The sequence below is a fragment of the Bos grunniens genome, chromosome 21 (assembly GCF_055505025.1).
Source record: "Bos grunniens cultivar Pamir isolate PY7600 chromosome 21, Bosgru_T2T1.0, whole genome shotgun sequence".
In the NCBI taxonomy this organism is placed as follows: Eukaryota; Metazoa; Chordata; class Mammalia; order Artiodactyla; family Bovidae; genus Bos; species Bos grunniens.
Window position 1 is genome coordinate 36,486,268 of NC_141185.1, and position 20,828 is coordinate 36,507,095.

A 20,828-nucleotide genomic window follows, 5' to 3' on the forward strand; every position below is an offset into this window, starting at 1 on the left:
TAAAAAATAAATTATAATGCCAACCCTCTCCAAAAGTATAACCAGAAATTGAAAAGAGAAAAGAATTTTCTTATTTTTTAATTCTTTGGTTGCGCTGGGGTCTTCGTTGCTGCATTCGGGCTTTCTCTAGTTGTGGTGAGTGGGGGCTGCTCTTCCTTGGGGTGCACGGTCTTCTCAGTGCTTGGCTTCTCTTGCAGAGCAAAGGCTCTAGGTGCCCAGGTTTCCGTAGTTGCAGTTCTGGGGTTCTAGAGATCTGGCTCTAGCTCCAAGACATGTGGAATCTTCCTGGACCAGGGATTGAACCTATGTCCCCTGCATTGGCAGACAGATTCTTATCCACTGTGCCACCAGGAAAGTCCTCTATTTTACTTTTGAAAAAGAAAGCTCTGCTTTTTTCCTGGGTTCTCCATGGTAGGAGGGCTAGTGGGAAGACGGCCCGATTTACCCCCTCAGAGCCTGGGCTAGGGACAGGAACCTCTCTGAGCTGCTCCTCCCTCAGTTGCCAATGTGATCCCGGCTTCCAGGAACCACAGGATCTGCGGGCAACACGAAGAGGTGGGAGGAGATACCAGAGTCCTCCCACCGCGACTGAGTGGATGAAACCCTTAGATGAAACCTGGCTGTTGTGGCCACAGGCCATGGGCCAAGCTTCGAGGCCCAGGCAAGAATGGCAATTCGTACTCCTAAAAGAGCAGGATCTAGGGGCGCAGGCTTCCGGACTCTCGGGCACCAACTGCACACTAGAAGCGGTTCCTGAATTTCTATACTGGGGAGTTGGGTGCATTTGGTTGGAGGGGGACCGGGAGCCGGTTTCAGGCTGCAGTAGTGTAGCAAGCACCCCGTTTTTACTTAACTTCGGTTGTTTACTTCCAGTAGGGATGGTGGAACTAGTGGAGAATTTGGGGGTACTAAGCACTCGCTCAAGCCACGCCGTCAGACGCCAGTTTAAAGAAGAGCCAGAGGTTAGCCACTGGAGAGCTCCTTACTCCGAGGGGGCGGTTCCGCTCCTACCGAGCTTGGTTGGCGGGGAGGCTAAGCCTCGCGTCAGGGGCGTGCCCAGCTCTCACTGGGGCAGGACCGGGACTGGGCCAGGGAAAGGGCTGGCAGGTACCCGGCTTCCACGGTGTGGTCTGCCGGGGAGGGGCGGGGTCTGCAGGGATGCTGTGTCCCTGGCGTGGCGCGGGGACAATTAGAGGCCGCTTCGCTTAGCGACGCCAGCGAGAGCCCGGGGGCGGGGAGTGCACGCTTGCAAACCCAAAGACCCTACCTCACTTTTGTCTTCTGGAAAAACAGGGCCTCGTTAACCCGCCCTGGCCGAGAGCGGAACTGTAGGTGGTCGGGGCTTTGGTGAGCCGCGGTAGAGAGGTTCACCGAGACTCTCCGGGCGAAATTGCAGCCCAGTCTGGCCGCGGCGGGGCGCAGGGCTTTTCTTTGGGGCGGGGGGGAGGGTTGCTTATGAACTGAGAAACAATGCTGGTCCACTTACTGCCATCCTCCAAGGATGCTCTAGGAAAAGGACACACACACCACCTCCCCCCCTTTCTTCCAGACCCCGTCCTATCAGAGACCCCGCGTACAAGACAGTCCGGTATCAGCTCAAACTGCTGTGCACCTACACTGGGGCTTGGGTGTGCCGCCATGGCTTAAAAAAAATAAAAAACCTGCACAAAGAATAAGGTTTCATTTGCTTCTTCCACATAACCGGTAGTTGGGACCGTCTGCTTGAGTCTCCGTGATCTTTAGCGCCCTCCTGGGCCCCGGAGCCAGGCGTTGCGCTCAAGCCCCGCCTGGTTTTCACAGAGGCGACAGCGAAACAATGCCCTCCTCCCGGCGCGCAGGAAGGGACAGACGGGCACGGGCGGGGTTGGGGCTCCACCTTTGGGCTCTCGGCGCCGTCCGCCGCCGGCCGGGTCCCCGTCGCGTCTTTAGGGACTACGTGCGACGCGACACGGTGGGAGGGCGGACCGCGGTCAAGGACTTCCCCACGACCCTACAGGAACCAGGTTCTGCTGCTGCCCCACGGAGCCGTACAGAGAAGACAGGTCCTCCAGAGCCTTCGAGTCGGGGGTTAGAGCGACCTGGGGGCTGAGCCAGGTCTACCCGGGCTGAGGACGGCTGCGTCACGCGAGGGGCGGGGCTGCCACGGGCGGAGGCCGGAGCCGGAAGCGGAAGAGGCGCTCGGAGCGGGGAGTGGGGCCTAGCAGCAGCCTGAGCCTGGGAGACCGTGAGTGTGGGGCCCGGGCCCGCGACGGGAGCAGTGGCGGGCGGTGAGTTGGCGGGGAGGGCGCGCTATGTGTGGGTCCCGGGGCTCTTTGTTCGGTCTCGGGCTACCCCCTTTCGTTTTCTTCTCGGCCTACCTCAGGCCGCGGCCCCGACCTCTCACCCCTGACCCGCCGCTTCTTCCCCAGAGGGCGATTACCACAGACCCCGACCGCTCGCTCCCGCGTGTCGGCGTCAGAGTATGAGAGGCCTCTGAGGCCCCTGCAGAGATCCATCCAGTTTTGGCCCTGTAGCCTGCCCGCGGAATGGGGTCGGGGCCCTACCTGGGATACCCTGGAGGGGCTTTCAGACCCTCCCCTCCCCCTGGCTCGAGGCTTAGTTCTCAGACACCTTCCCCGCGCGGCTTGGAGTTTGATTCCGGCCCAAGCTGGCCTGCCTCCCCCGCCCCCCCCACCCGCCCACCCCAGGTCTCCCCTCGCCTCCACTGGCGGCGGTTACGGGGGACGGGGCTCTGAGATCTCTGGGACCCGAGCGACAGGAAGGGACGCGAGCGAGGGCCGCAGGCCCCCTGCTTGTTTTGTTGTGATGGATCCGCTCCAGCCCTGAGGAGGGGCCAGGCCAAGCTGACAGTACAAATGCCCGGGCTGTTCCTCGCTCCGGGAGTCTCTGTGCTTTAGTTCCGGGTGCGGGTGTCCTGGCGTGGGGGCTGGGGTGGGAATCGCCTGAGCCAGGGCTCCGTCGAAGCGGAGTTGGCAGCCTTCCAGCTTCCCTCCTCCATGCCCTTGAAAAGGAGGAGCGTTTCACCCGGTGGTGGCGGCTTGCAAGGTGGCAGGTTTGAGGTTGCAGTGGTGGGGCAGCGTCAGCCAAAAATAACCGTGGGGCGTTGGGGTGGCAGGGATCCGGGAGGGCAGCCGCTGACCTGGCTGGCTGCTCTTCTTGTCAGCCCAGTTCTCTGGCCAGGAGCAGCAAATGAGATGTAAGCCTGTGCTCAGAAAAAAGCTGGCATCCTCTGCCTGGTTTTCTTCGCGTTACCTTTTTCTTCATTGTGCAGAGCAGAGCCTTCCAGAGCGTAATTGTGGCCCTTACCTTTTAACAACCTGTTTGCAGAGGTCTAAGAATTAGAGATAATTGATGAGAAATGGGCCCTAGAGCCCTAGCTGGAAATAATGAGCATCTGGTATTTCCGATATTTCAGCTGCCTAGAATGTGTTAAAGGGAGTTATATTCTCTATGATTGCCTTGTGTGTGGTGTTTTATATAGCTCTTATACTTGTCCTCTCCTTTGCCAAGTTGGCCGGGAGGTCGTGTTATCTCCATTTTCCAGATACGGTAACCAAGGCCCAGAGTGACTTGTAAAAGGTTAGGAGACCAGTAAGCACCAGCACTGGGATTTTGTTCAGGGTTTTCTACCCAGAGCTCTCTCCCCCCTGGTTCCTTGGAAGGGACTTTTAAAATGTCCTTAGGTGGCGCTAATGGTAAAGAACCTGCCTGCCAATGCAGGAGATGTAAGAGATGCAGGTTCCATCCCTGGGTCGAGAAGATCCTCTGGAGGAGGGTATGGCAACCACTCCAGTATTCTTGCCTGGAGAATCCCATGGGCAGAGCAGCCTGGCAAGCTACAGCCCATAGGGTCACAGAGTCAGACATGACTGAATTGACTTAGCATGCACACATGCAATGCTCTTAAGGCATTTAACACAGACCCAGAGGTGTTACCTGGGACCTTTTTAACGTTGTTAGTGAAAAGCTGCCTTCAGTACATCTTGTGAACCCAGACCTGTGCTAGGCATTTGACCTTAAGGCATGTACTAGGCATGTTACTTACAAGATGGCATAATTTAATCCTCACAGAGCTATCCCCATGTTGCAAGAGGAAGCTGAAGGTTGGAGTTGTTTAATAACTTGCCTAAAGGCACAAGCTGGAAATGGCAGTGCCAGGATCCAGATTGACTTCTCTCTGACTTTGAAGCTGTGCTGTTTCCATTAACAGGACCATGTCTGTACATGAATCTTGTAGGTCCCAGGAGGGAGTCTTTGGCCTGTTGTGAGCTAGACCAAGTCTTCCAGGTCTGATGCTTTGCCCAGTGCGGATGGGCAGTGCCTTTGTTCTGGTCACTGGAGCATCTTCCGTGTCACTTAGTGAGATGTGAGATACTGCCTTCATTCCATTACTTGGGGACCTGACCCAGCCATAATGGCAGGGAAACAGTGAAACATTAATCTGCTCATCACCAAAACAGAACTGCAGTCTGAGCTCTTGAGCTGTTGCAAAATATTTATCCCCAAGGGTTGCTGGGGCCTAGACTTTCAGGTAGAGGGTAGAAGACAGCCGCTAGCCAGGAGACTGAGGGCAGTGACTTTCTTGGGGTCCCAGGAAAGCTCCCAGGTGTTTTGTCAGATATGCTTTGGTGACCTGCTCATTCAAGGAGAGCTGTTTCATCCTTTTCTTCTCCAGAGATGGGGCAGCCTCAATGGATTTGTCAAAAATGTGCTTCATCAGGCAAGCCCAAGACTGACCACCATTGGTTGGCTATGGCCAAGTGAAGGATTGGGAGGGAGGCTGGCTATAGTCTCTGACCGAGCCCTCCCAAGGAGGCAGTGTCAGGTTTTGGGTGGAACAGGGAGCTGGCCTCACATAGCACATGGCTGAACCAACCTGGCAATTTCCCGTGGTGAACGTAAATTCCCACTGAACTAGGAATAGTGAGGTGGGGCCCTTTTGGCCTGCCTCTGTGAACACAGAGCCTGCCAGACAGACAGCCTTCTGGCTCCTTCTGAGATGGGCACAGAAGAGGGTACTGGAGCAGGGGATTTAGAAGAGGGAACAATAATGGTCCTGTTGCGGGTGAGGCACTGCCTGGGCATGGCACCAGTGGCAGGTGGTCTAAGGGTGCGAAATAGGCCTCAGGCAACTAACTTGGTTGCTCTGAAGATGCCTGGCATCTTTACTGATTCTGAGACTGAATTTAGACCAACAAGGGCTGGATAGACCCCCATGTCTGCTTGGACCCTCAAGTGTGCTCGGGAATGTTTTGGGGCCCCTCTTTGTCCGAGGGCTAGTCTGCTCATTTCTGCCTGTGGTTCCTCACACTGATTTGTGGTCCTTACTCCGTTGAGTGGGGTACAATTCAGGGCCTCAACCAGGCAACTTGGCTTCTCAAACTCGAGGTCTTTCTCCCCTTGTTCCTGCGTGTTGGCTCCCTGCCAGCAGCCTTTTGACTCTGACCTCTGGCTCAACAGAACAGGCCCTTCCTAGGACCCTACAGACGAGCAGGAGGGAGCTGAGCACAAGAGGCTCCCTTTCTTCCTGGGGGTCTTCCGTGGTGGTGCTCACCAGCCCCTTCCTGCATTCGGCCTCAACACCGGTCCTGGCTCACCTGGTTCCCTGAGTGCTCAGGCCACCAGGCCAAAGCTGTGCTGGGGAGGCAGCTGTTTGTTTGTTCACCAGCAGAGAAGGGTGTTACCCATTGTCTGCTGTTTGACCAGTGTGACCTCAGAGTTCTTCATCACTTCATAAACCCCTGGGAGGGGCTGCCCCCAAACAGAACAATGGGCCTCTTCTTCAGGAGCACCGAGGCAGCCCAGTGGCTGGCTGCATGTTCAGCAGGGCTTTCTGTTTCTGCGGCCTAGATGCATCACTGTAAGCGATACCGCTCCCCTGAGCCAGACCCGTACCTGAGCTACCGATGGAAGAGGAGGAGGTCTTACAGTCGGGAGCACGAAGGGAGATTGCGATACCCGTCTCGAAGGGAGCCGCCGCCACGGAGATCTCGGTCTAGAAGGTGAGAGGGAGTTAGGTGGGAAGGGAGGACCCCTTCCGCCTTGGGCTGGGGAGATGGTCTGGAGGCTTGTGGCGCCTGGGCCTCTTCAGGCAGCTGCGCCTCTGCCTGGCTGCGCTTGGGTCACCACCCTGTCCTCTCCTGCCTCCTCCTCTGATCTCAGCTGCATCCCCTGGCCTCTGTTCACCGCCTCCTGCCCCTTCTTTCTCTGTCCTTGAGTCTTCCTTCTCCTAACATGCTCCCCCGCTTTGTAGGCCAGCATCTCCCCTGCTAACCTCAGCCTTCCTCAGTGTGGGTTAGGAACATAATCTCAGCCCTTTCCAGAGGTTGGTCTCTGGTCTTATCTCAGCCCCTAGGCCTAACTTACAGCCTTAGCAAGCCACCGAGAGCTCTGTGATAGGGGAGCGCTCAGAGGCCCTCTGCCATGCCCACCTCCCGTGCTCTGCCTCCTGCGGCCCCGGAAGGATGCCGTCAGGACCCCTGGTCTGGAGACTGGGGTTCACATACCGGTGCTCCCCTCCCCACCTCCCGTAGTCCGGATGCCTCTGCTCCAACAGACGACCCTTGTGAGCCCTTGGCAAGGACCCCACCACACAAGTCTTGCCTGGCAGCAGGAGCCTGCTTGGGGGGAGGAAATTCTGACCAGTGACTCTTGGCAGCCATGACCGCTTGCCCTACCAGAGGAGATACCGGGAGCACCGTGACAGCGACACATACCGGTGTGAAGACCGGAGCCCATCCTTTGGGGAGGACTACTACGGATCTTCACGTTGCCATCATCGTCGGCGATCACGGGAGAGGGAGCCATACCGGACCCGCAAGCACGCCCACCACTGCCACAAACGCCGCACCAGGTCTTGTAGCAGCGCCTCCTCGGTGAGTGGTGGCCGAGTGTGCTGGCTGGGGCTTGAGGGCCTCGTCTCTTTCTAGCCTTCTCTCAGGTGGCTGGTCTGGGTGAGTACTGCCAGCCATATGCACGCGCATTTGGTGTGTGTGTGTGTGTGTGTGTGTGTATGTGTTGTCTGGTCCAGTTGCAGGGCTGAGCAGGGGCCCAGCTCCTCTGTCTTCTGGCCCACTGGCAATGGAAACTTAGGGGTTCTGGTTCCGGCGCTGGCTGGCCTCTGGCCTCCCTGTCTCCACACTGCTCCAGGCACAGGCCATGTGTGTGAGTGGCCAGGGACACTTCTTCAGAATCCTTAATAGGGTTGCTGGTATGTGGTCTAGAGCTGTTTGACCTGGTCCTTCCCACCCAGAGATTGCCCCACCACACAGCTGAGTGGTCTGACTGGTGTGGACTGTATCCACCTCTGCAGTCTTCTCTCTACACCCCTCACCAGAAGGCCTGGAGGCTGGAGCGCCCATGGGTGGGGGGCGGGGTCCGTCCGTCAATGAACTTGGACTGGGACCTGCCCTCTGACCTTCAGGCACGCCCTCTTCAGTCTAGCCTCTTCATGTGAGGGGCAGTCAAGGCGAGGGGGATGAGCTGCCTGTGGGGTGGGGCATGCGAAGAAATGGCAGAAAGGCCCCCAGCTCCAGGCCGTGTCCAGTTGAAGGTCACATGGCCAGAGCAGGGCCTGGAAGCATTCTTCTTGCGGAGTGTTGTACAGATCTCTGCTGAGACCAGGAACCTGCTCTGCGCTCAGCTCTCTGGGAAGGAAGGCCAGTTGTGTGTCTCGGAGGGTACATGCTGTCTTGTCTTCCCTTCCCAGCCCTCTGCCCTCCCTCCATGGCTCCGGGCCGCAAGGCCCCAGGGAGCAGTGGTGCTGCAGTGGAGGGGCCAGGTGTCTTTCTGCCGAGCTTTCCCGTGACTTCTCTGAGTGGCCGTGGGTTGAGGGTTGACCGGGCACACGGCATGGCCTGGTGCCCTCTCTGCACACTGCCACAGGCGTGTGGCTCTGCTTCTTCTCTTTTTGGTGCCCTTTGTTGTCATGAGGCTCAGGTTGGGTCTGGCCTGTGAATCGCCTCAGTGCCAAGGCCAGGGCAGGAGCTGGCTTGGGGCCTGTGTGGGCCGTTGTGGTGGTAGGCCTTGGAGAGTTGACCGGCCCAGAGGATCCAGCGCTCCTTCTCTGCTCGAGGCTGGTGGTGCAAGGGCTGCCGATGGAAGGCTGGTTCTGCTGGTGATGCTGAGTCTGGCCACAGATGCCGTCTAGGGGCAGGTGGCAGCTGTCGGGCATGTGCAGGACCGCGTGGGCAGACAGACTGGGCATTCTGCAGCTGAACCAGAGTGGCCTCTGACCATTCTGGATGATCTGACTGAGGCTCGGCCCGCCGTCTTCTTGTACCGTTCTCACTGCGTCTTCACCCTGGCTGAAGCCGACACGGGAGGGCCGGGAGGGGGAGACTCAGTGGAGGAGGGAGTCAGGCCTGCGACTCTCCACGTGGCCCAGCCCCTTAGCTGCAGAGGCTGGGCATCTTTCTGAGCATTTGCGGCGCCTTTCTTTTAGATAATGTCCGAGTTTTCTTTACATACCTGTAGCTGTTTTTACTTTTCTGTTTTGAAGTCAGTTTGTGTCTTGACGTGTCCCTTGCAATATCCCTATCGTTATATATGCTGTGTGCCTTATGAAATGCTGGGATCTGGAAAATCCAATCAACCAACCCACCGGCTCCTCACCGTCTCCACCTCTGCCTTTGACTGACACCTCAATCTGTCAATCGGAACCGCCTACCATGCGATTGGTCGGATGGCGTTTCGGGGGGCGGTGCATGCAGAGAAGCCAACAGAGCAGTAAGCGCAGCAGCCGGAGTGTGGAAGATGACAAGGAGGGCCACCTGGTGTGCCGGATCGGCGATTGGCTCCAAGAGCGATGTACAGCCACCTTTCGTAAAACTTTACCTCTCTACTTTCTATCCCCCTTGTTAGACGAGACCTCTCCTGCCCGAGGGGCCTCTATTGCGCGTGGTGCCTTAGAGGGGCCACCAGTAATTGCCTGAATGACACAGACTCTAGCAACTTCTGTTTTTAAGAGTGTAGCAGTGAGAAAGAAACCTTTTATGTTTTTGAGAATTTGAATGCTGTGAACTTGCAGGAGCTGCCAGCCCTCTGTCCTCCAGGCTCTCATGCCCTGTTTCTTTTCTCTCCTAGATGAGATCGTGGGGAACCTGGGTGAAGGCACCTTTGGCAAGGTGGTGGAGTGCTTGGACCATGCCAGGTGAGCTCTCTTCCTGGGAAGAGCTGGCCTGAGGTTCTTGAAGGTGGTGGCAGAGCTTAACCTTTTTCTCTTCTAAGAGTAGCACCAAACTCCAGTGCATGTTGGGTTTTTGCTGATCCCCTAAAATAGGGATAAATTCCTGGGATCCATGGGCATGTGGCATCTCTGCCTAAGAACTGGTGGTCACTGAATGGTGCTATTCCAGTTTCCCCACTTCCTCAGGACTGTGGTGGAGATTAGAACAGGGCAAAATCCTGGCCCCTCCGTGGTCTGGATCTGCTTCCTGTGAGCTCTTTTTAGGGGCCTGGCAGGGGTTTGAGCGTACTGCTGAGCCCAACTCAAGCATGAGCCTCCACCCTCTGGAGGTCTGCCTGAGAGGCCATGCAGGCCCCCATTGAGAGGAGCAAGATCCTGGGCTTTCTTACCAAGTGGGCTGCTGCCATCTGCAGCGTGGCTAGGGGTTGGGCCCCTTCGAATGTGCTCAGGTAGAGCAGGGGTACACCTGTGTGTGTTGGGATCCTGCTGGGGGTTCCTTGCTCCTTTATAGGCTGAACAGTGAAAAACTTTTTTGTCCCTTGCCATTCCTTGAGACCAGAACCCTTGCCTCCTCTCCCTTAGGCTGGGAGGCTGCTGCCTGTGAACCCACTGCCTTCGAGCCTTAAATGGCCCCTCTTTGGTGTGGCACTTGGGCCAGAAAGTGCTTGTGTCCTTGCTGTCTCATTTGAGCCACGTGTTGCCTGTACGTGACTCTTGTGTGATTTTAGGGATGAAGAAATATGCTCAGGGTCTGTCTGTACCCCCAGCTCTCGAATGGAGGAGCTGGGTACTGCTCTACTTGGCGCTCCCATGTTGAGGGGTGCCTGGAAAGGATAGTTAAACCTAGCAATTCAGCCCACCATGTGACCCCAATTTAAGGTAGTGATTATTTCCAACGAAGCCTCCCTGGGCACCCAGTTCGCTTTTAAACACCCTTCAGACCCCTTGTGGCCCAAGAAGTTAGGGCTGGGACCAGTGGGCATAGGGACATGTGGACTGTACAGTGGTGAGAGGTGGCAGATCTGAGAGCTATCCCACCTGGGGCTCTCTGGGCTGTCACTCTGAGCAGCTAGATGGGAAGCGAGCCTTTGAAGTCACTAAAGGGCAGGCCCAGGGTTCAGGGAACCTTTAGGGAGTCCAGAGGGAGTTGGCCAATGGGCTTATTGTGAGAAGGCGGAATTCAGTTCCACAAAAGGAAGGGCCGCCCAGCTCTGGCAGTAGCTGTGTGGATGTGATGAGCTCATCTCAAGGGTCGGAATGCTATTGAGGGATGCTGTTCCAGGAGTCTGGAGTTATGTCTTTTCCTCTGAGGTCCTTTCCTACCCTGAAAATCTGGAAAAATAGGATGAGAAAAATGCACCGTGTTCTAGAAGATGCCTCTGCCCTTCAGCCTGTGAACCTTTCTGGCACCAAGGCCAGCTTCCCAGAGGCCTTAGGCCACACCCTTGTGGGCCAGGGCTTATCACTGTAGTTTCCCACTGGGCATCTGAGCACTGGCTCTCCCTTCCTGAGAGTGTTGTGCCTGGCAGCCTAACTTCCCCAGTTATTCTTTGCTGGGCACCTGCTCGTGGCATACAGGGGTGGTGCTGGGGGTAAGGTGGGAGGTGTGGAGCAGGAATTATTAAAATCCTCATTGGACGCTGAATAAGGGTTCCTGGCACTCGGGGATCTCTGACAAATGCCATGGCTGGTACTGAGGCAGGTGGGGCCAAGAGGTGCGCTGAGGGATCGGTCCTGGGGTTCAGTGAGGGGAAGAACCTCTGCTGGCACCTTTGCCTCCTGCCAGGCTCTCACTCCCTCCTGGAAGCCCAAGAGGAACAGTTTGTGTAGAGTAGGTGATGTGCTCAGGACAGTCAGCAGGTACTGCAGAGGGTTCTGAGTGGGATGGCCTGGCCAGGGTCAGGACTGACGGGCCTCCAGGTCAGGTAACTGAGCAAGCTCTAGGGCTGGTGCTGGTCAGCAGAATGGGGCTCTGCTCCTCTGCCCACTCCCCCCAGGAGCTGGCAGCAGCTGAGATCATAAAAACCTAAGACTGGCACAGTTGTCAACAGCAGCTCCGTACTGCACAGTAGAGGCCTGGGGTTGTGTGGGGCAGGCTGGGCGTCAGGAATCTGCTGTCTTCAGGGCAGCCCTGTTCCTGGAGTCCTACGTAGCATTTGCCAGGAGCTGCTGGGTTGGGGTGGAGGGTGGGGGAAGGGCTGCATAGCTTTTCATGAGGACTGCTGCTTCTGTCCCGGTCCAGAGGGAAGTCTCAGGTTGCCCTGAAGATCATCCGCAATGTAGGCAAGTACCGGGAGGCCGCCCGGCTAGAAATCAACGTTCTCAAGAAGATCAAGGAGAAGGACAAAGAGAACAAGTTGTGAGTGTTGGCAGGGAATGGGCGGGAAGCTTCCTAGGGGTCAGTGTCTGTCCAGTCCAGTGGCCCAGACCCACTGGGACTGAGCAGTGCCCTTTTGCCAGGTTGGCACCATGCCTTCTCCTGGCAGCCAGAGCCGGGGGAGTCCGGCGAGTGAGTCTTGCTGGAAGGAACATCTAGGTTTCAGTCTAGGCTCCGCTGCAACCAGCTCTGTGTTCTGAGGTGGCCTCCTCGCCCTGCATTTGTAAATTTAGAGGCTTCGCTGGGTTGTGGTGGGCATTAGACAAGATATAAACCCAAAACTGTTTAGGTGCTCACGTAGTCAGCCATATCCAAAGGAGCACACAGACATGGAGCATTCCTCTCCGCCAAGCACTGTGCTGAGCCCTGCAGGCTCAGGAAGCTCGGCAGAGGGTGCTTGTCCTGTGGAGTGGCCTGCTTGCGCCACCTTTCTCTGAGAGCAGGGACTGTGCCCATAGTTTTCTTTCTCTTTGTAAATCTGCATCCTGTGTGTGACCCAGCAGCCTGGGAGGGAGTGGGGACGGTCTTCACCTCAGGGAGCCGGTGGGCAGCCAGCCCCCAGCACAGGCCCTGAGCCCCATCCGTCCTTCTCCAGCCTGTGCGTCTTGATGTCTGACTGGTTCAACTTCCACGGTCACATGTGCATCGCCTTTGAGCTCCTGGGCAAGAACACCTTTGAGTTCCTAAAGGAGAATAACTTCCAGCCTTACCCTCTACCACATGTCCGGCACATGGCCTACCAGCTCTGCCACGCCCTTAGATGTAAGTTCCCACCCTCAAGAGGAGCAGGGGGAGCCTCCAGTCTGCAGCAAAGGCACCTGGCAGCCCTGCCCTCCCATGAGGTGCTCCAGCACATTGCTGACTGTTCTGCTGGGCCCAAGACACTAGGGCCCCTTTGGCTGAAAGGCCTTCAAGTAGGAACCTGTGACGACGGAGAGGCTGCAGTCCTCTCCAGGGGCCTGTGGAGCTGGCCTCTGACCCCAGGCTCTCCGAAAGAGAAGGGAGAGAGCTGCTCTAGTATTAGCCCCCTACCATCCCCATGCCTACCTTCCTGGATAGGGTGAAGAGGTCGCAGACTGACCTGGTAGATCCCACCCACAGATCCTGTTAGCACAGACACCATGTCTTACCATCATTTCCCATCTGTCTGCCAGTCTCTAAAGTAGTGCCTGTGCTCAGTGCTGCAGGATTTGTAGTGGTTGAAACAGGTTGGAAAGGCTCAGTGCAGAGGTGGCTAGAGCTAGACTGGCAGGGTCTGCATAGATGACGGGACTGGGGAGAGCGTTCCAAGCCAGGTGAGCCACCCAGCGCTGGCCCAGAGCCTGGCATGTGCAGCAGCTCACTGTGGTGAAGAGAGGGCCCATGTCAAGAGAGATGGGCTACACTGTTGGGAGGTCTTGAGTGCCAGATGGGAGAAGTGATGAGTGGCAGGGTACAACCATCGGTGGGACAGGGTTGGAGGGAAAAGGCAGACGTCCCCCTGCTCAGGGATGGGGGTGAGGGGAGAAAGGCAGCACTGGCCTCATTGTTTCATAGGGAGCCCTGTGCTTGGTTTAATGCTCTCCTACTACTATCTTTAGATTTTAAGTAACTTTTGAATAAGGACACCTATATTTTCATTTTGCCTTGGGCCTTGCAAATTATGTAGCAGGTGCTTGGGAGAGGGAACCATTCCAAGACTGATACTGCAGCTTTGGTGAGAGACCTGGTCCCCTGTAGATAGGTGGAAAGTTTTCTAAATGGAAGGCATCTCTACTGCCCCCTCAAGAATTAGAACCCTCTGAGTTCATAAATACAGAGAACTCTTGAGAGGGAAGCCATAGCAGAGGCAGTGTGGTCTTCTCCCTGTGCCACTGCTGAGCTTAGGGGCTGAGGGTTCTAGCAGGCTGGCTCTGGAGGACGGAGCTGGCCTAGCGCTGGCAGGCGGGCCAGAGAGGAAGCCCAGGTTTTCAGTGTCTGCTTCCCTCCTCTCCTGCTCCCCCAGTTCTACATGAGAACCAACTGACCCACACAGACTTGAAGCCAGAGAACATCCTGTTTGTGAATTCTGAGTTTGAAACCCTCTACAATGAGCACAAGGTATTTATTGGTGGGGTAAAGATCGAGGCCCTGTTCCAGGAGTTGGTTACCCACCAGTACAGACTTCTGACCTGGCTCCCCTTCCCTGCCCTTCAGAGCTGTGAGGAGAAGTCAGTGAAGAACACCAGCATCCGAGTGGCTGACTTTGGCAGTGCTACCTTTGACCATGAGCATCACACGACCATCGTGGCCACCCGTCACTATCGTCCACCTGAGGTGATCCTTGGTGAGTGACTGCAGCTCTGAGCCCGATAAAGCAGGCAGTTGTTGGCAGTAATGAAAACAGGGAGTGTGGTGCCTGTCCACACCTGGAGCCAGTGTCTTGAGTCTCTGTGGTTGTTGACTTGGTCTTAAGAAAGGGACTTCTACAGCGTGGTAGCTGCCCTGTGAGCTCTAGGCTGGGAGCACAGAGACGAGTCTCATAGCCCACCCCATTTTGGCTTTCAGAGCTGGGCTGGGCACAGCCGTGCGATGTCTGGAGCATCGGCTGCATTCTCTTTGAGTACTACCGGGGCTTCACACTCTTCCAGGTAAGGCCTCTCCCTCCTCACCCCCCTACCCTAAGCTGCAGAGGCCTAGTGTGGGAAGGACCCCCACCCACCCATCAGCATGTTGTGAGATTAGACTCCTGAGGGTTGTAGGTGCTTGGGAAGGAAGAGGTCAGTCAGGGTAGCTGGAACACTCAGGGACTCTTGCTGTCAGTCATCAGGGATGGAGGATTGGGGTGGGAGGAGTGTTCCAGGCAAGGGGCACAGCGTGAGTGAGGGCACAGATGGGCCAGGGCAGGGCACTTTCTGGGGGGAGAGAGGAACTAGCCAGAACGAGGTGTCGTCATGCAGTACACTTGAAGGGTCGGGAAGTCACCGAGGGAACAGGCTGGCTTCCTCCCTGGTCCCACATCACAAAGGCTGGGGCTGCTATCCCATTGCTGGGTTTGCATCTCCTGGGGCAGGGAGAGACCTTGACCATCCTTCTTATCCCTTATTCTCCGAGGGACCTTAAGGGGCGGAGGCTGTCATGATTCCCACTTGCTGTGTCCCTCACCCTTCCACAGACCCACGAGAACCGAGAGCATTTGGTGATGATGGAGAAGATCCTAGGGCCCATCCCATCACACATGATCCACCGCACAAGGTAAGGATTGCTCCCTCAGGGCTTTCCTGTCTCGAAGGGACCTGGTAGAGCTGTTGCCCAGACCTCCCTGCTGGGTCAGGCCGGGGTCCCCTGCCTTGCTTCGCTGCTCTTCTCCGCGCTGCTGCTGTCTTTCCCATTTTGACTCCACCATTCCTGTCTTTTGTTTTCAGGAAGCAGAAATATTTCTACAAAGGGGGCCTGGTTTGGGATGAGAACAGTTCTGACGGCCGGTATGTGAAGGAGAACTGCAAACCTCTGAAGGTCAGTTTCTGGCTTCCCCCAGCTCAACTCATGCCAAGGAGACCCCAGGCCTTGGGCAAATACACAGCAGAGGCCAGGCAGCTAACAGTGGCCTCCTCGCCCCAGCTCTTTGGGAGCCTGTGCCCAAGGCTGCCGGGTGCTGGCAGTGAGGCTTCTTGCAAACTGCCCTAGAGGGGCCCTTAGCTCTTCCCCTTCCCCACAGGGTGGCTCTGATGTACTCAGGGGGCATCCGAAGAGCCAGATATCTGAGACCCTGCTACTTCCCGCTCCCTCTTTTCTCACTAGGCAGGACTGAGGGGAGGGTGGGGGAAGACCTAGACATGGCCAGGAAGCCTCTGTCAACTGCATTTGGTGCTTGGACAAGTGAATTTCACAGAGGTGCTGTGTACCCACCTGTCAGAAGTTTGCACATGGGGGCAGAGGCATCAAGCCAGCAAGCCACCTGGTAGCCTGACAAAGTTCAGAGCAGACATGATTACAGGCACGAAAAGCAGACCTGTTCCTTGTCCAGGAGGGCAGAAGTAGTCCTCCAGGGGGGCATCCTGCCTCCTCAGCCATGCAGCAAGGCTTCCCAGAGGCAAGGGGACCGGCTGTGGCTTCCCATGGCCCGCCATCACACTGAGGCACTTTGTGTCCCTGAGCAGAGTTATATGCTCCAAGACACTCTGGAGCACGTGCAGCTGTTTGACCTGATGAGGAGGATGTTAGAGTTTGACCCTGCCCAGCGCATCACACTGGCGGAGGCCCTGCTGCACCCCTTCTTTGCTGGTCTGACCCCTGAGGAGCGGTCCTTCCACACCAGCCGCAACCCAAGCAGATGACAGGCGTGCGGCCACTGCACCGGAGATGGAGAGCGGGACTGGGCTGCCTGGCCCCTTTCCTCCAACCTCTACCACCGGCCCCAGGGCCAGAGCCACGCAGTGAACAGTGCAATGTGAAGGAAGGCAGGAGCCTGCAGGGGAGGAGACCTGATGCCCAGCTGCCAGAAAGCACAGATTTGACCCAAGCTATTTATATGTTGTAAAGTTATAATAAAGTGTTTCTTACTGTTTGTAACCCCTGGTACCAGTGTGTCCATCTCCAGGCTCCTTGCCTTCTCCCCTCCCTACTTTATTAATAAAGTCTTTCTTAGCGGTGCCGCTTGTGGAGAGCTACGTGTGAACTGGGCCAGGCCCGGAAAGGCTAGCCAGAAGCTCGGGTGTCCCCCTGAGCCCAGAAGAGCAGCGGTAGGTCTGCTCAACAGTCCGGAAAGGCACCTGGGCCTGTCCTGCGCCCACTTCCCTGCTGGCCCCTGTGCCTCTCAGCCCCAGAGAACGTGCCAGGACTGGCCCACCGGGTTTACCTTTCCTTCCAGCCCTGTCTCTGGCCGAGACATCAGGCTGTGTATGCCCAGTAACTGGCTTGTTGAGATCAAGTGTGAGGATCAAGGCAGGTTCCCAAGGCTGGGGATGCAGTGCCTCAGCGCACTGCAGCCCACAGAGCAATGTACCACAGGACACAGGATTCCTGTCGTCAGCTTTATTTTAGTGCTGGTTTTTGGTTCCCCAAGAGCTGCATGAATGAGTTTTGGCCACCTGACTGGGGCCCCGTGGGAACTGGGCACTGTGGGTAGGATGCCTCTGAAAAGAGGTGAAGATGGAGGAATCATGCTATCTTTACCACCTGGGAAGGCCCAGGCTGAGGGCAGGAAGAGGCTCCAGTGCCGCCTGGGGAGAAAATAGAGGCTTGGGCACCAACTCCCATTAGCCCCTCAACACAAGGCCATCACCCACAGGGTCACCGTGACTTAATGGAGCAAGTAGAGTCTTCTGGGCCAGGGTTCTAGCTTGTTTTTCACTGGACCCAATGAAGAGACCTCACCGCATTAACAGGCAGCCAGAGCCTGTTGAGTGGTTGCTTACTAAAATGCCTGTAACCCAGCATTGCTCCTCAAACTACAGCCCCACCTTTAGAGAGAGGGCCTCATTCAGGAGCTTCTCGGCCCTGAGAGTGAGCAGAGGTTCAGGAAGGATACACAGCACAGGATTCACAGTCGCTGGGTGCCCTCCACTGCTGGAGACAATTTAACATCTGAGGGAGGCTGGGAGGACAGGAGGGACCAGCCCTCTCTGCCCTGCCTAATCTGCCCCAGCTATGCTCCTATAAGGAAAGTGATAAGTATCCTGAAACCCAGGGTACCAGGGCCTACCCTGCATCCATCAAGCCCCTCCACTCACCCCCTTAACCATACTGGGTGGGCACAGAGCAGAAGGAAGCCTGAAGCCCTAAAAAAGGCTTTAAAGCACAAGCCTCTGCAAGGGCCCCTCTCGGGAACTTCCAGAGCCTGTGAACATCTGGGGGCTCAGTGCCTTAGGATCTGAGCAGCACTGTGTTCCTAAGGCTGAGGCCTACCAGCTAGCTCATCCAGAACTAGCCTCATTTTGGCATCTTTGAGACAGGGTGCTGGCCCTGAGCCTACACATCTAGAGAGGACCATCAAAGGGTTCAAGGCCCAGACACTGTAAAAGCTGGGGGGTGGGAGGGACATGCGCCTACAGCTGCAAGGGACCATTTCAGGGGAAGGGCAGAGGGGGCAGGAGAGCAGGGGTGTGTGTGCAGGCAAAGAGGAGGCGGGAATGGTGGCTTAGGACAGAAGCACCAGGGAGCCTCTTCTGGTTCAGCACCAGGCTCCCCCAGGGGCCTCCCCAATACTGAACATTAAAGCTGCACCCTGAGGGGTCTGGCCCCAGACTAGGCAAAGGCTCAGTCCCCAGCTAGAGAGTATGGGATTCGGGGGCACTGCTGGCAAGATGGGCACTGTGGTTCTATAGTAACATAAGCTTATACTACCTGTGCTGAAGACAACAGAAAAACAGTTAAAAAAAAAAAATCCCAATACAGTAACACCATTCAGATGCCACCCTGCCCCCCTTCCCTGCCTCTCAGAGTGATGGAGTGGAAACGAGGAAGGACCCTCGGGGAAAAAAAAAACCTAGCATAAAACTTGATCAGCTCAGGAGAAAGGGTCAAAGCCCCCATCATCTTGCGATGGGGCTCAGGGAAGGCCTCAAAGCCCTCAAACTGAACCGAGAATGCAAGTCTGCCCTCTAGCAGACAGCGGCAGTGCAGCCAGTTCTACATGATCAGAGGAAGGGCTGCTTGGCTGGAGGAAGCGGGGAGACAAAGCCACAAGCTCTGGACCAGAGCCAGCACAGACCCCCAAACAGGGCTGACCCACCCCGTGAGGCGTCGGCCCAGGCCCAGTGGCTATAACCTGACATACGGTCTGTGAGCTGCCTATGTCTGTAAACAAAGCCGCACCTGACCATGCAGGGGGCCGAGTGTAGAGATGCCTGGAGCCACTGTGCACTTAAGCCTGCCACTCGCCCCGTGCCCCCAAGGGGAAAGCCTTCCCTGGCTCAGGGCACGTGACAGGTCAGTTTTAAATATGATCTGTTCTTTCAAAGAAACAAAATGAAAAGAGAAGAAATTTAACAACAGGTCCATGAAGCTTCACATCCTTAAGGCGTTCGCTGTCAAGTTCAGTGTCAGGAGCAGCAGGGGACTACGAGGTCCAGCCCACCCAGAGCCCTTCTAGGCAGAGTGCAGTGGGATGACAAACTTGCAGCCGAAGGGCGAGTGGTAGTTGATGCCCACCTCCTGGAAGACCTGCTGGGGAATGCCGATGTCGCACAAATAGACACGGCCCGCATGCTCCCCCAGAGGCAGAGGCAGGCCCAGAGCCAGTGACCACTTGGCATCGATGCCCTGTTCACCTTCATGCACAGGCGGGTCTATGCTGAGTACTGGTGCCCGGTTCTGGTTGGCCCAGGCCACAGCTGCCTTGTACCAGGGCTGATCCCGCAGGAAGGCATTCTCGGGGCAATCCAGACAGTTGATCACCAGGTCCACCGGGCTAGTGGGCAGATCTGCAGGTGGAAAGAGTGCCATCTGTAACCCCTATAAAGTAGAGAGCAGTCCAGGCTGGGACAAGAACCTCGGTGACCCCAACCAAGAGTGTCTTATTCAGACACCACTCCAATGCCTCTGCAGAGGCCAGGCTTTTCAGGGTTGGGCCGGGACTCAGGCTCTGGGAGTTCCAAGACCTGGTTGGGCTAGGTGCTGGAGACCAAGGGTATGTCAACCCGATGGACCACTGTCCTCGTGGAGCTCCCAGGCTGAAGCACTGTCGTGCTGCTGGGTGAGCAGAGCTTCTCAGGACATGATGCCCCTGCCTCCTCTGCACATCTAACTTCCTGGTAAATTATAAGCTCTGGGAAGGTGGGCTCTATTACCAAGTCAGCCTTGAGGGGGAGGATGTGACCAGGGCTCATGAGAATTGGGCTGACTGCCATTTGCTGTCTGGCCCAAGAAGTGTGAATAGGCAAGAGCGTGCCCACTCTACACCAGGCTGGCCTGCTCCCACAGCCTGGCCTTGCTGGTACCCTATTATAGAAATGAGTCCTTCTTGCAGCCCAAACTTAAGAATGGGGAAGGAATCTCTCACTTCTCCCAGGTGTGTAAAAAGGCTTCTCTGCTCTCACCAAGCCTCTGGCACAGTGTAAGAACAGATGGCTCAATAAGCACGTAAGTCCTGACCAGCCTAAGAGGTTAAACTGAGACTAGCGGAAATCAGACCAAACTCAAGGGTAAACATCCTGGAGCAACTGGAATAGGAAGCCTTGTGGGCAGCTGAGGAAGAATAACTGCCTGGAAAAGGACATCATATTACAGATCTTAAGAGGGGGAACCCACATATGAGAATCCCTCCCCAGGTCTCAGCCTTAAGTACTGACATACCTCAATTAGAGTCTCAGAACAGGCCACCACAGGTGAGGATGGGGGTGTCCCTGTGAGCCCTGAGGCTTTTGAGAGTGGGAATAGCATATTCCCTTCGAGTTAAGACTGAGGTTCTGGCCCCATCTTGCCATCTGATCCCTGGAAAGGCCCTTTCTCTGCGCCGCATTTGCTTGCTCCACTTCTCCCCTGTTCTCACTTCAACCCACTCCAATCAGACCATGTTTCACCATACCACTTGAAACTGCTCCTGTCAAGATCACTAGGGGCTTCCACACTGCTGGATCCAGCAGTCAAGTCTTTGAGTCTGAGTGAGATGGAGAGTCTTTAGGAATAAGTAGCAGAAAGATATAATGCAGCTCGGGTTCCAGGTGATCATTATGTCTATTGTTTGAGTGCAGACTGCAGACGTACACAGAATTATTAAGGCTGTGGTAATCATTGGAACGAGAAGTGATGGTGGCTGAAGACTTCAGATGAAGTCTCAATCTTCATCTGAACTCAACCTAGAAAGGCTTGCTGACACAGCTGCTCACACCCTCTTTTCTTTACTTGTCTTTCAGGTACCAGACTCTCCAGGCTTTCCTTCTCCTTCAGTGACCACTCTTTCCCTGTCTCTTAGCTGGTCCCTTAAACTTCTATCCAAAGAACTCACTCTAACAACCTATCTATTCTCTTTTCCTAAAAGATACCTTATCCAGGCTCATTACGGCTTTAAATACCACCTCCCCACACTTGTAACTCCAGACTGGATCCCTTCACTTAACTCCAGACTCATCTCCATCAATCAACATTTCCACCTGCCTATCCAATGGGCTTCTGCTCTTCTTCCCCAAACCTCCCCCAGCTCTTCCCATCTCTGTGATGGCACCTCCATCCTTCCAGTTACTCAGGTCAAGAACCTTGGAGTCATTCCTTACCCTTCTCTTTCTCTTATCCTTTACATCCAATCTATAAACTCTTATCTTCAATACTGCTTCAGAAACTAACCACCTTTCATCACTTTCATGCTGT

The 20,828-nt window shown here is 55.9% G+C and overlaps 2 protein-coding genes across 14 annotated transcripts in view; one reads left to right on the plus strand and one right to left on the minus strand.

Moving 5' to 3' along the window:
- The window catches only part of CLK3 (CDC like kinase 3), a 32,801-nt gene extending 16,707 nt beyond the window's left edge, over positions 1–16,094 (plus strand). Inside the window, exons 1-13 of one of the 9 annotated variants that reach the window (XR_015149798.1) lie at positions 2,177–2,267; positions 5,851–6,002; positions 6,659–6,875; positions 8,712–8,808; positions 9,085–9,151; positions 11,430–11,546; positions 12,160–12,326; positions 13,549–13,643; positions 13,740–13,869; positions 14,091–14,173; positions 14,637–14,777; positions 14,948–15,038; positions 15,683–16,094. Coding sequence is in view for 7 of the 9 variants with exons in the window: in XM_086363799.1 (XP_086219925.1) it covers positions 5,851–6,002; positions 6,659–6,875; positions 8,712–8,808; positions 9,085–9,151; positions 11,430–11,546; positions 12,160–12,326; positions 13,549–13,643; positions 13,740–13,869; positions 14,091–14,173; positions 14,698–14,777; positions 14,948–15,038; positions 15,683–15,859 (1,473 nt within the window). In the remaining 2 variants the exon portion in view is untranslated. Of the gene's footprint in view, positions 1–2,176; positions 2,268–5,827; positions 6,003–6,658; positions 6,876–8,711; positions 8,809–9,084; positions 9,152–11,429; positions 11,547–12,159; positions 12,327–13,548; positions 13,644–13,739; positions 13,870–14,090; positions 14,174–14,636; positions 14,778–14,947; positions 15,039–15,682 lie in introns of those variants that run through there. The other 8 variants (XR_015149799.1, XM_086363798.1, XM_086363797.1 and 5 more) reach the window with 8 other exon arrangements.
- A 447-nt stretch (positions 16,095–16,541) lies between these two features.
- Positions 16,542–20,828, minus strand: part of EDC3 (enhancer of mRNA decapping 3) — a 56,815-nt gene continuing 52,528 nt past the window's right edge. For all 5 annotated transcript variants that reach the window (XM_086363795.1, XM_086363794.1, XM_086363791.1 and 2 more), the window contains one exon: positions 16,542–18,946. In XM_086363795.1, coding sequence (XP_086219921.1) covers positions 18,612–18,946 — 335 coding nt within the window. In that variant the 3' untranslated portion in view covers positions 16,542–18,611. The remainder of the gene's footprint in view (positions 18,947–20,828) is intronic.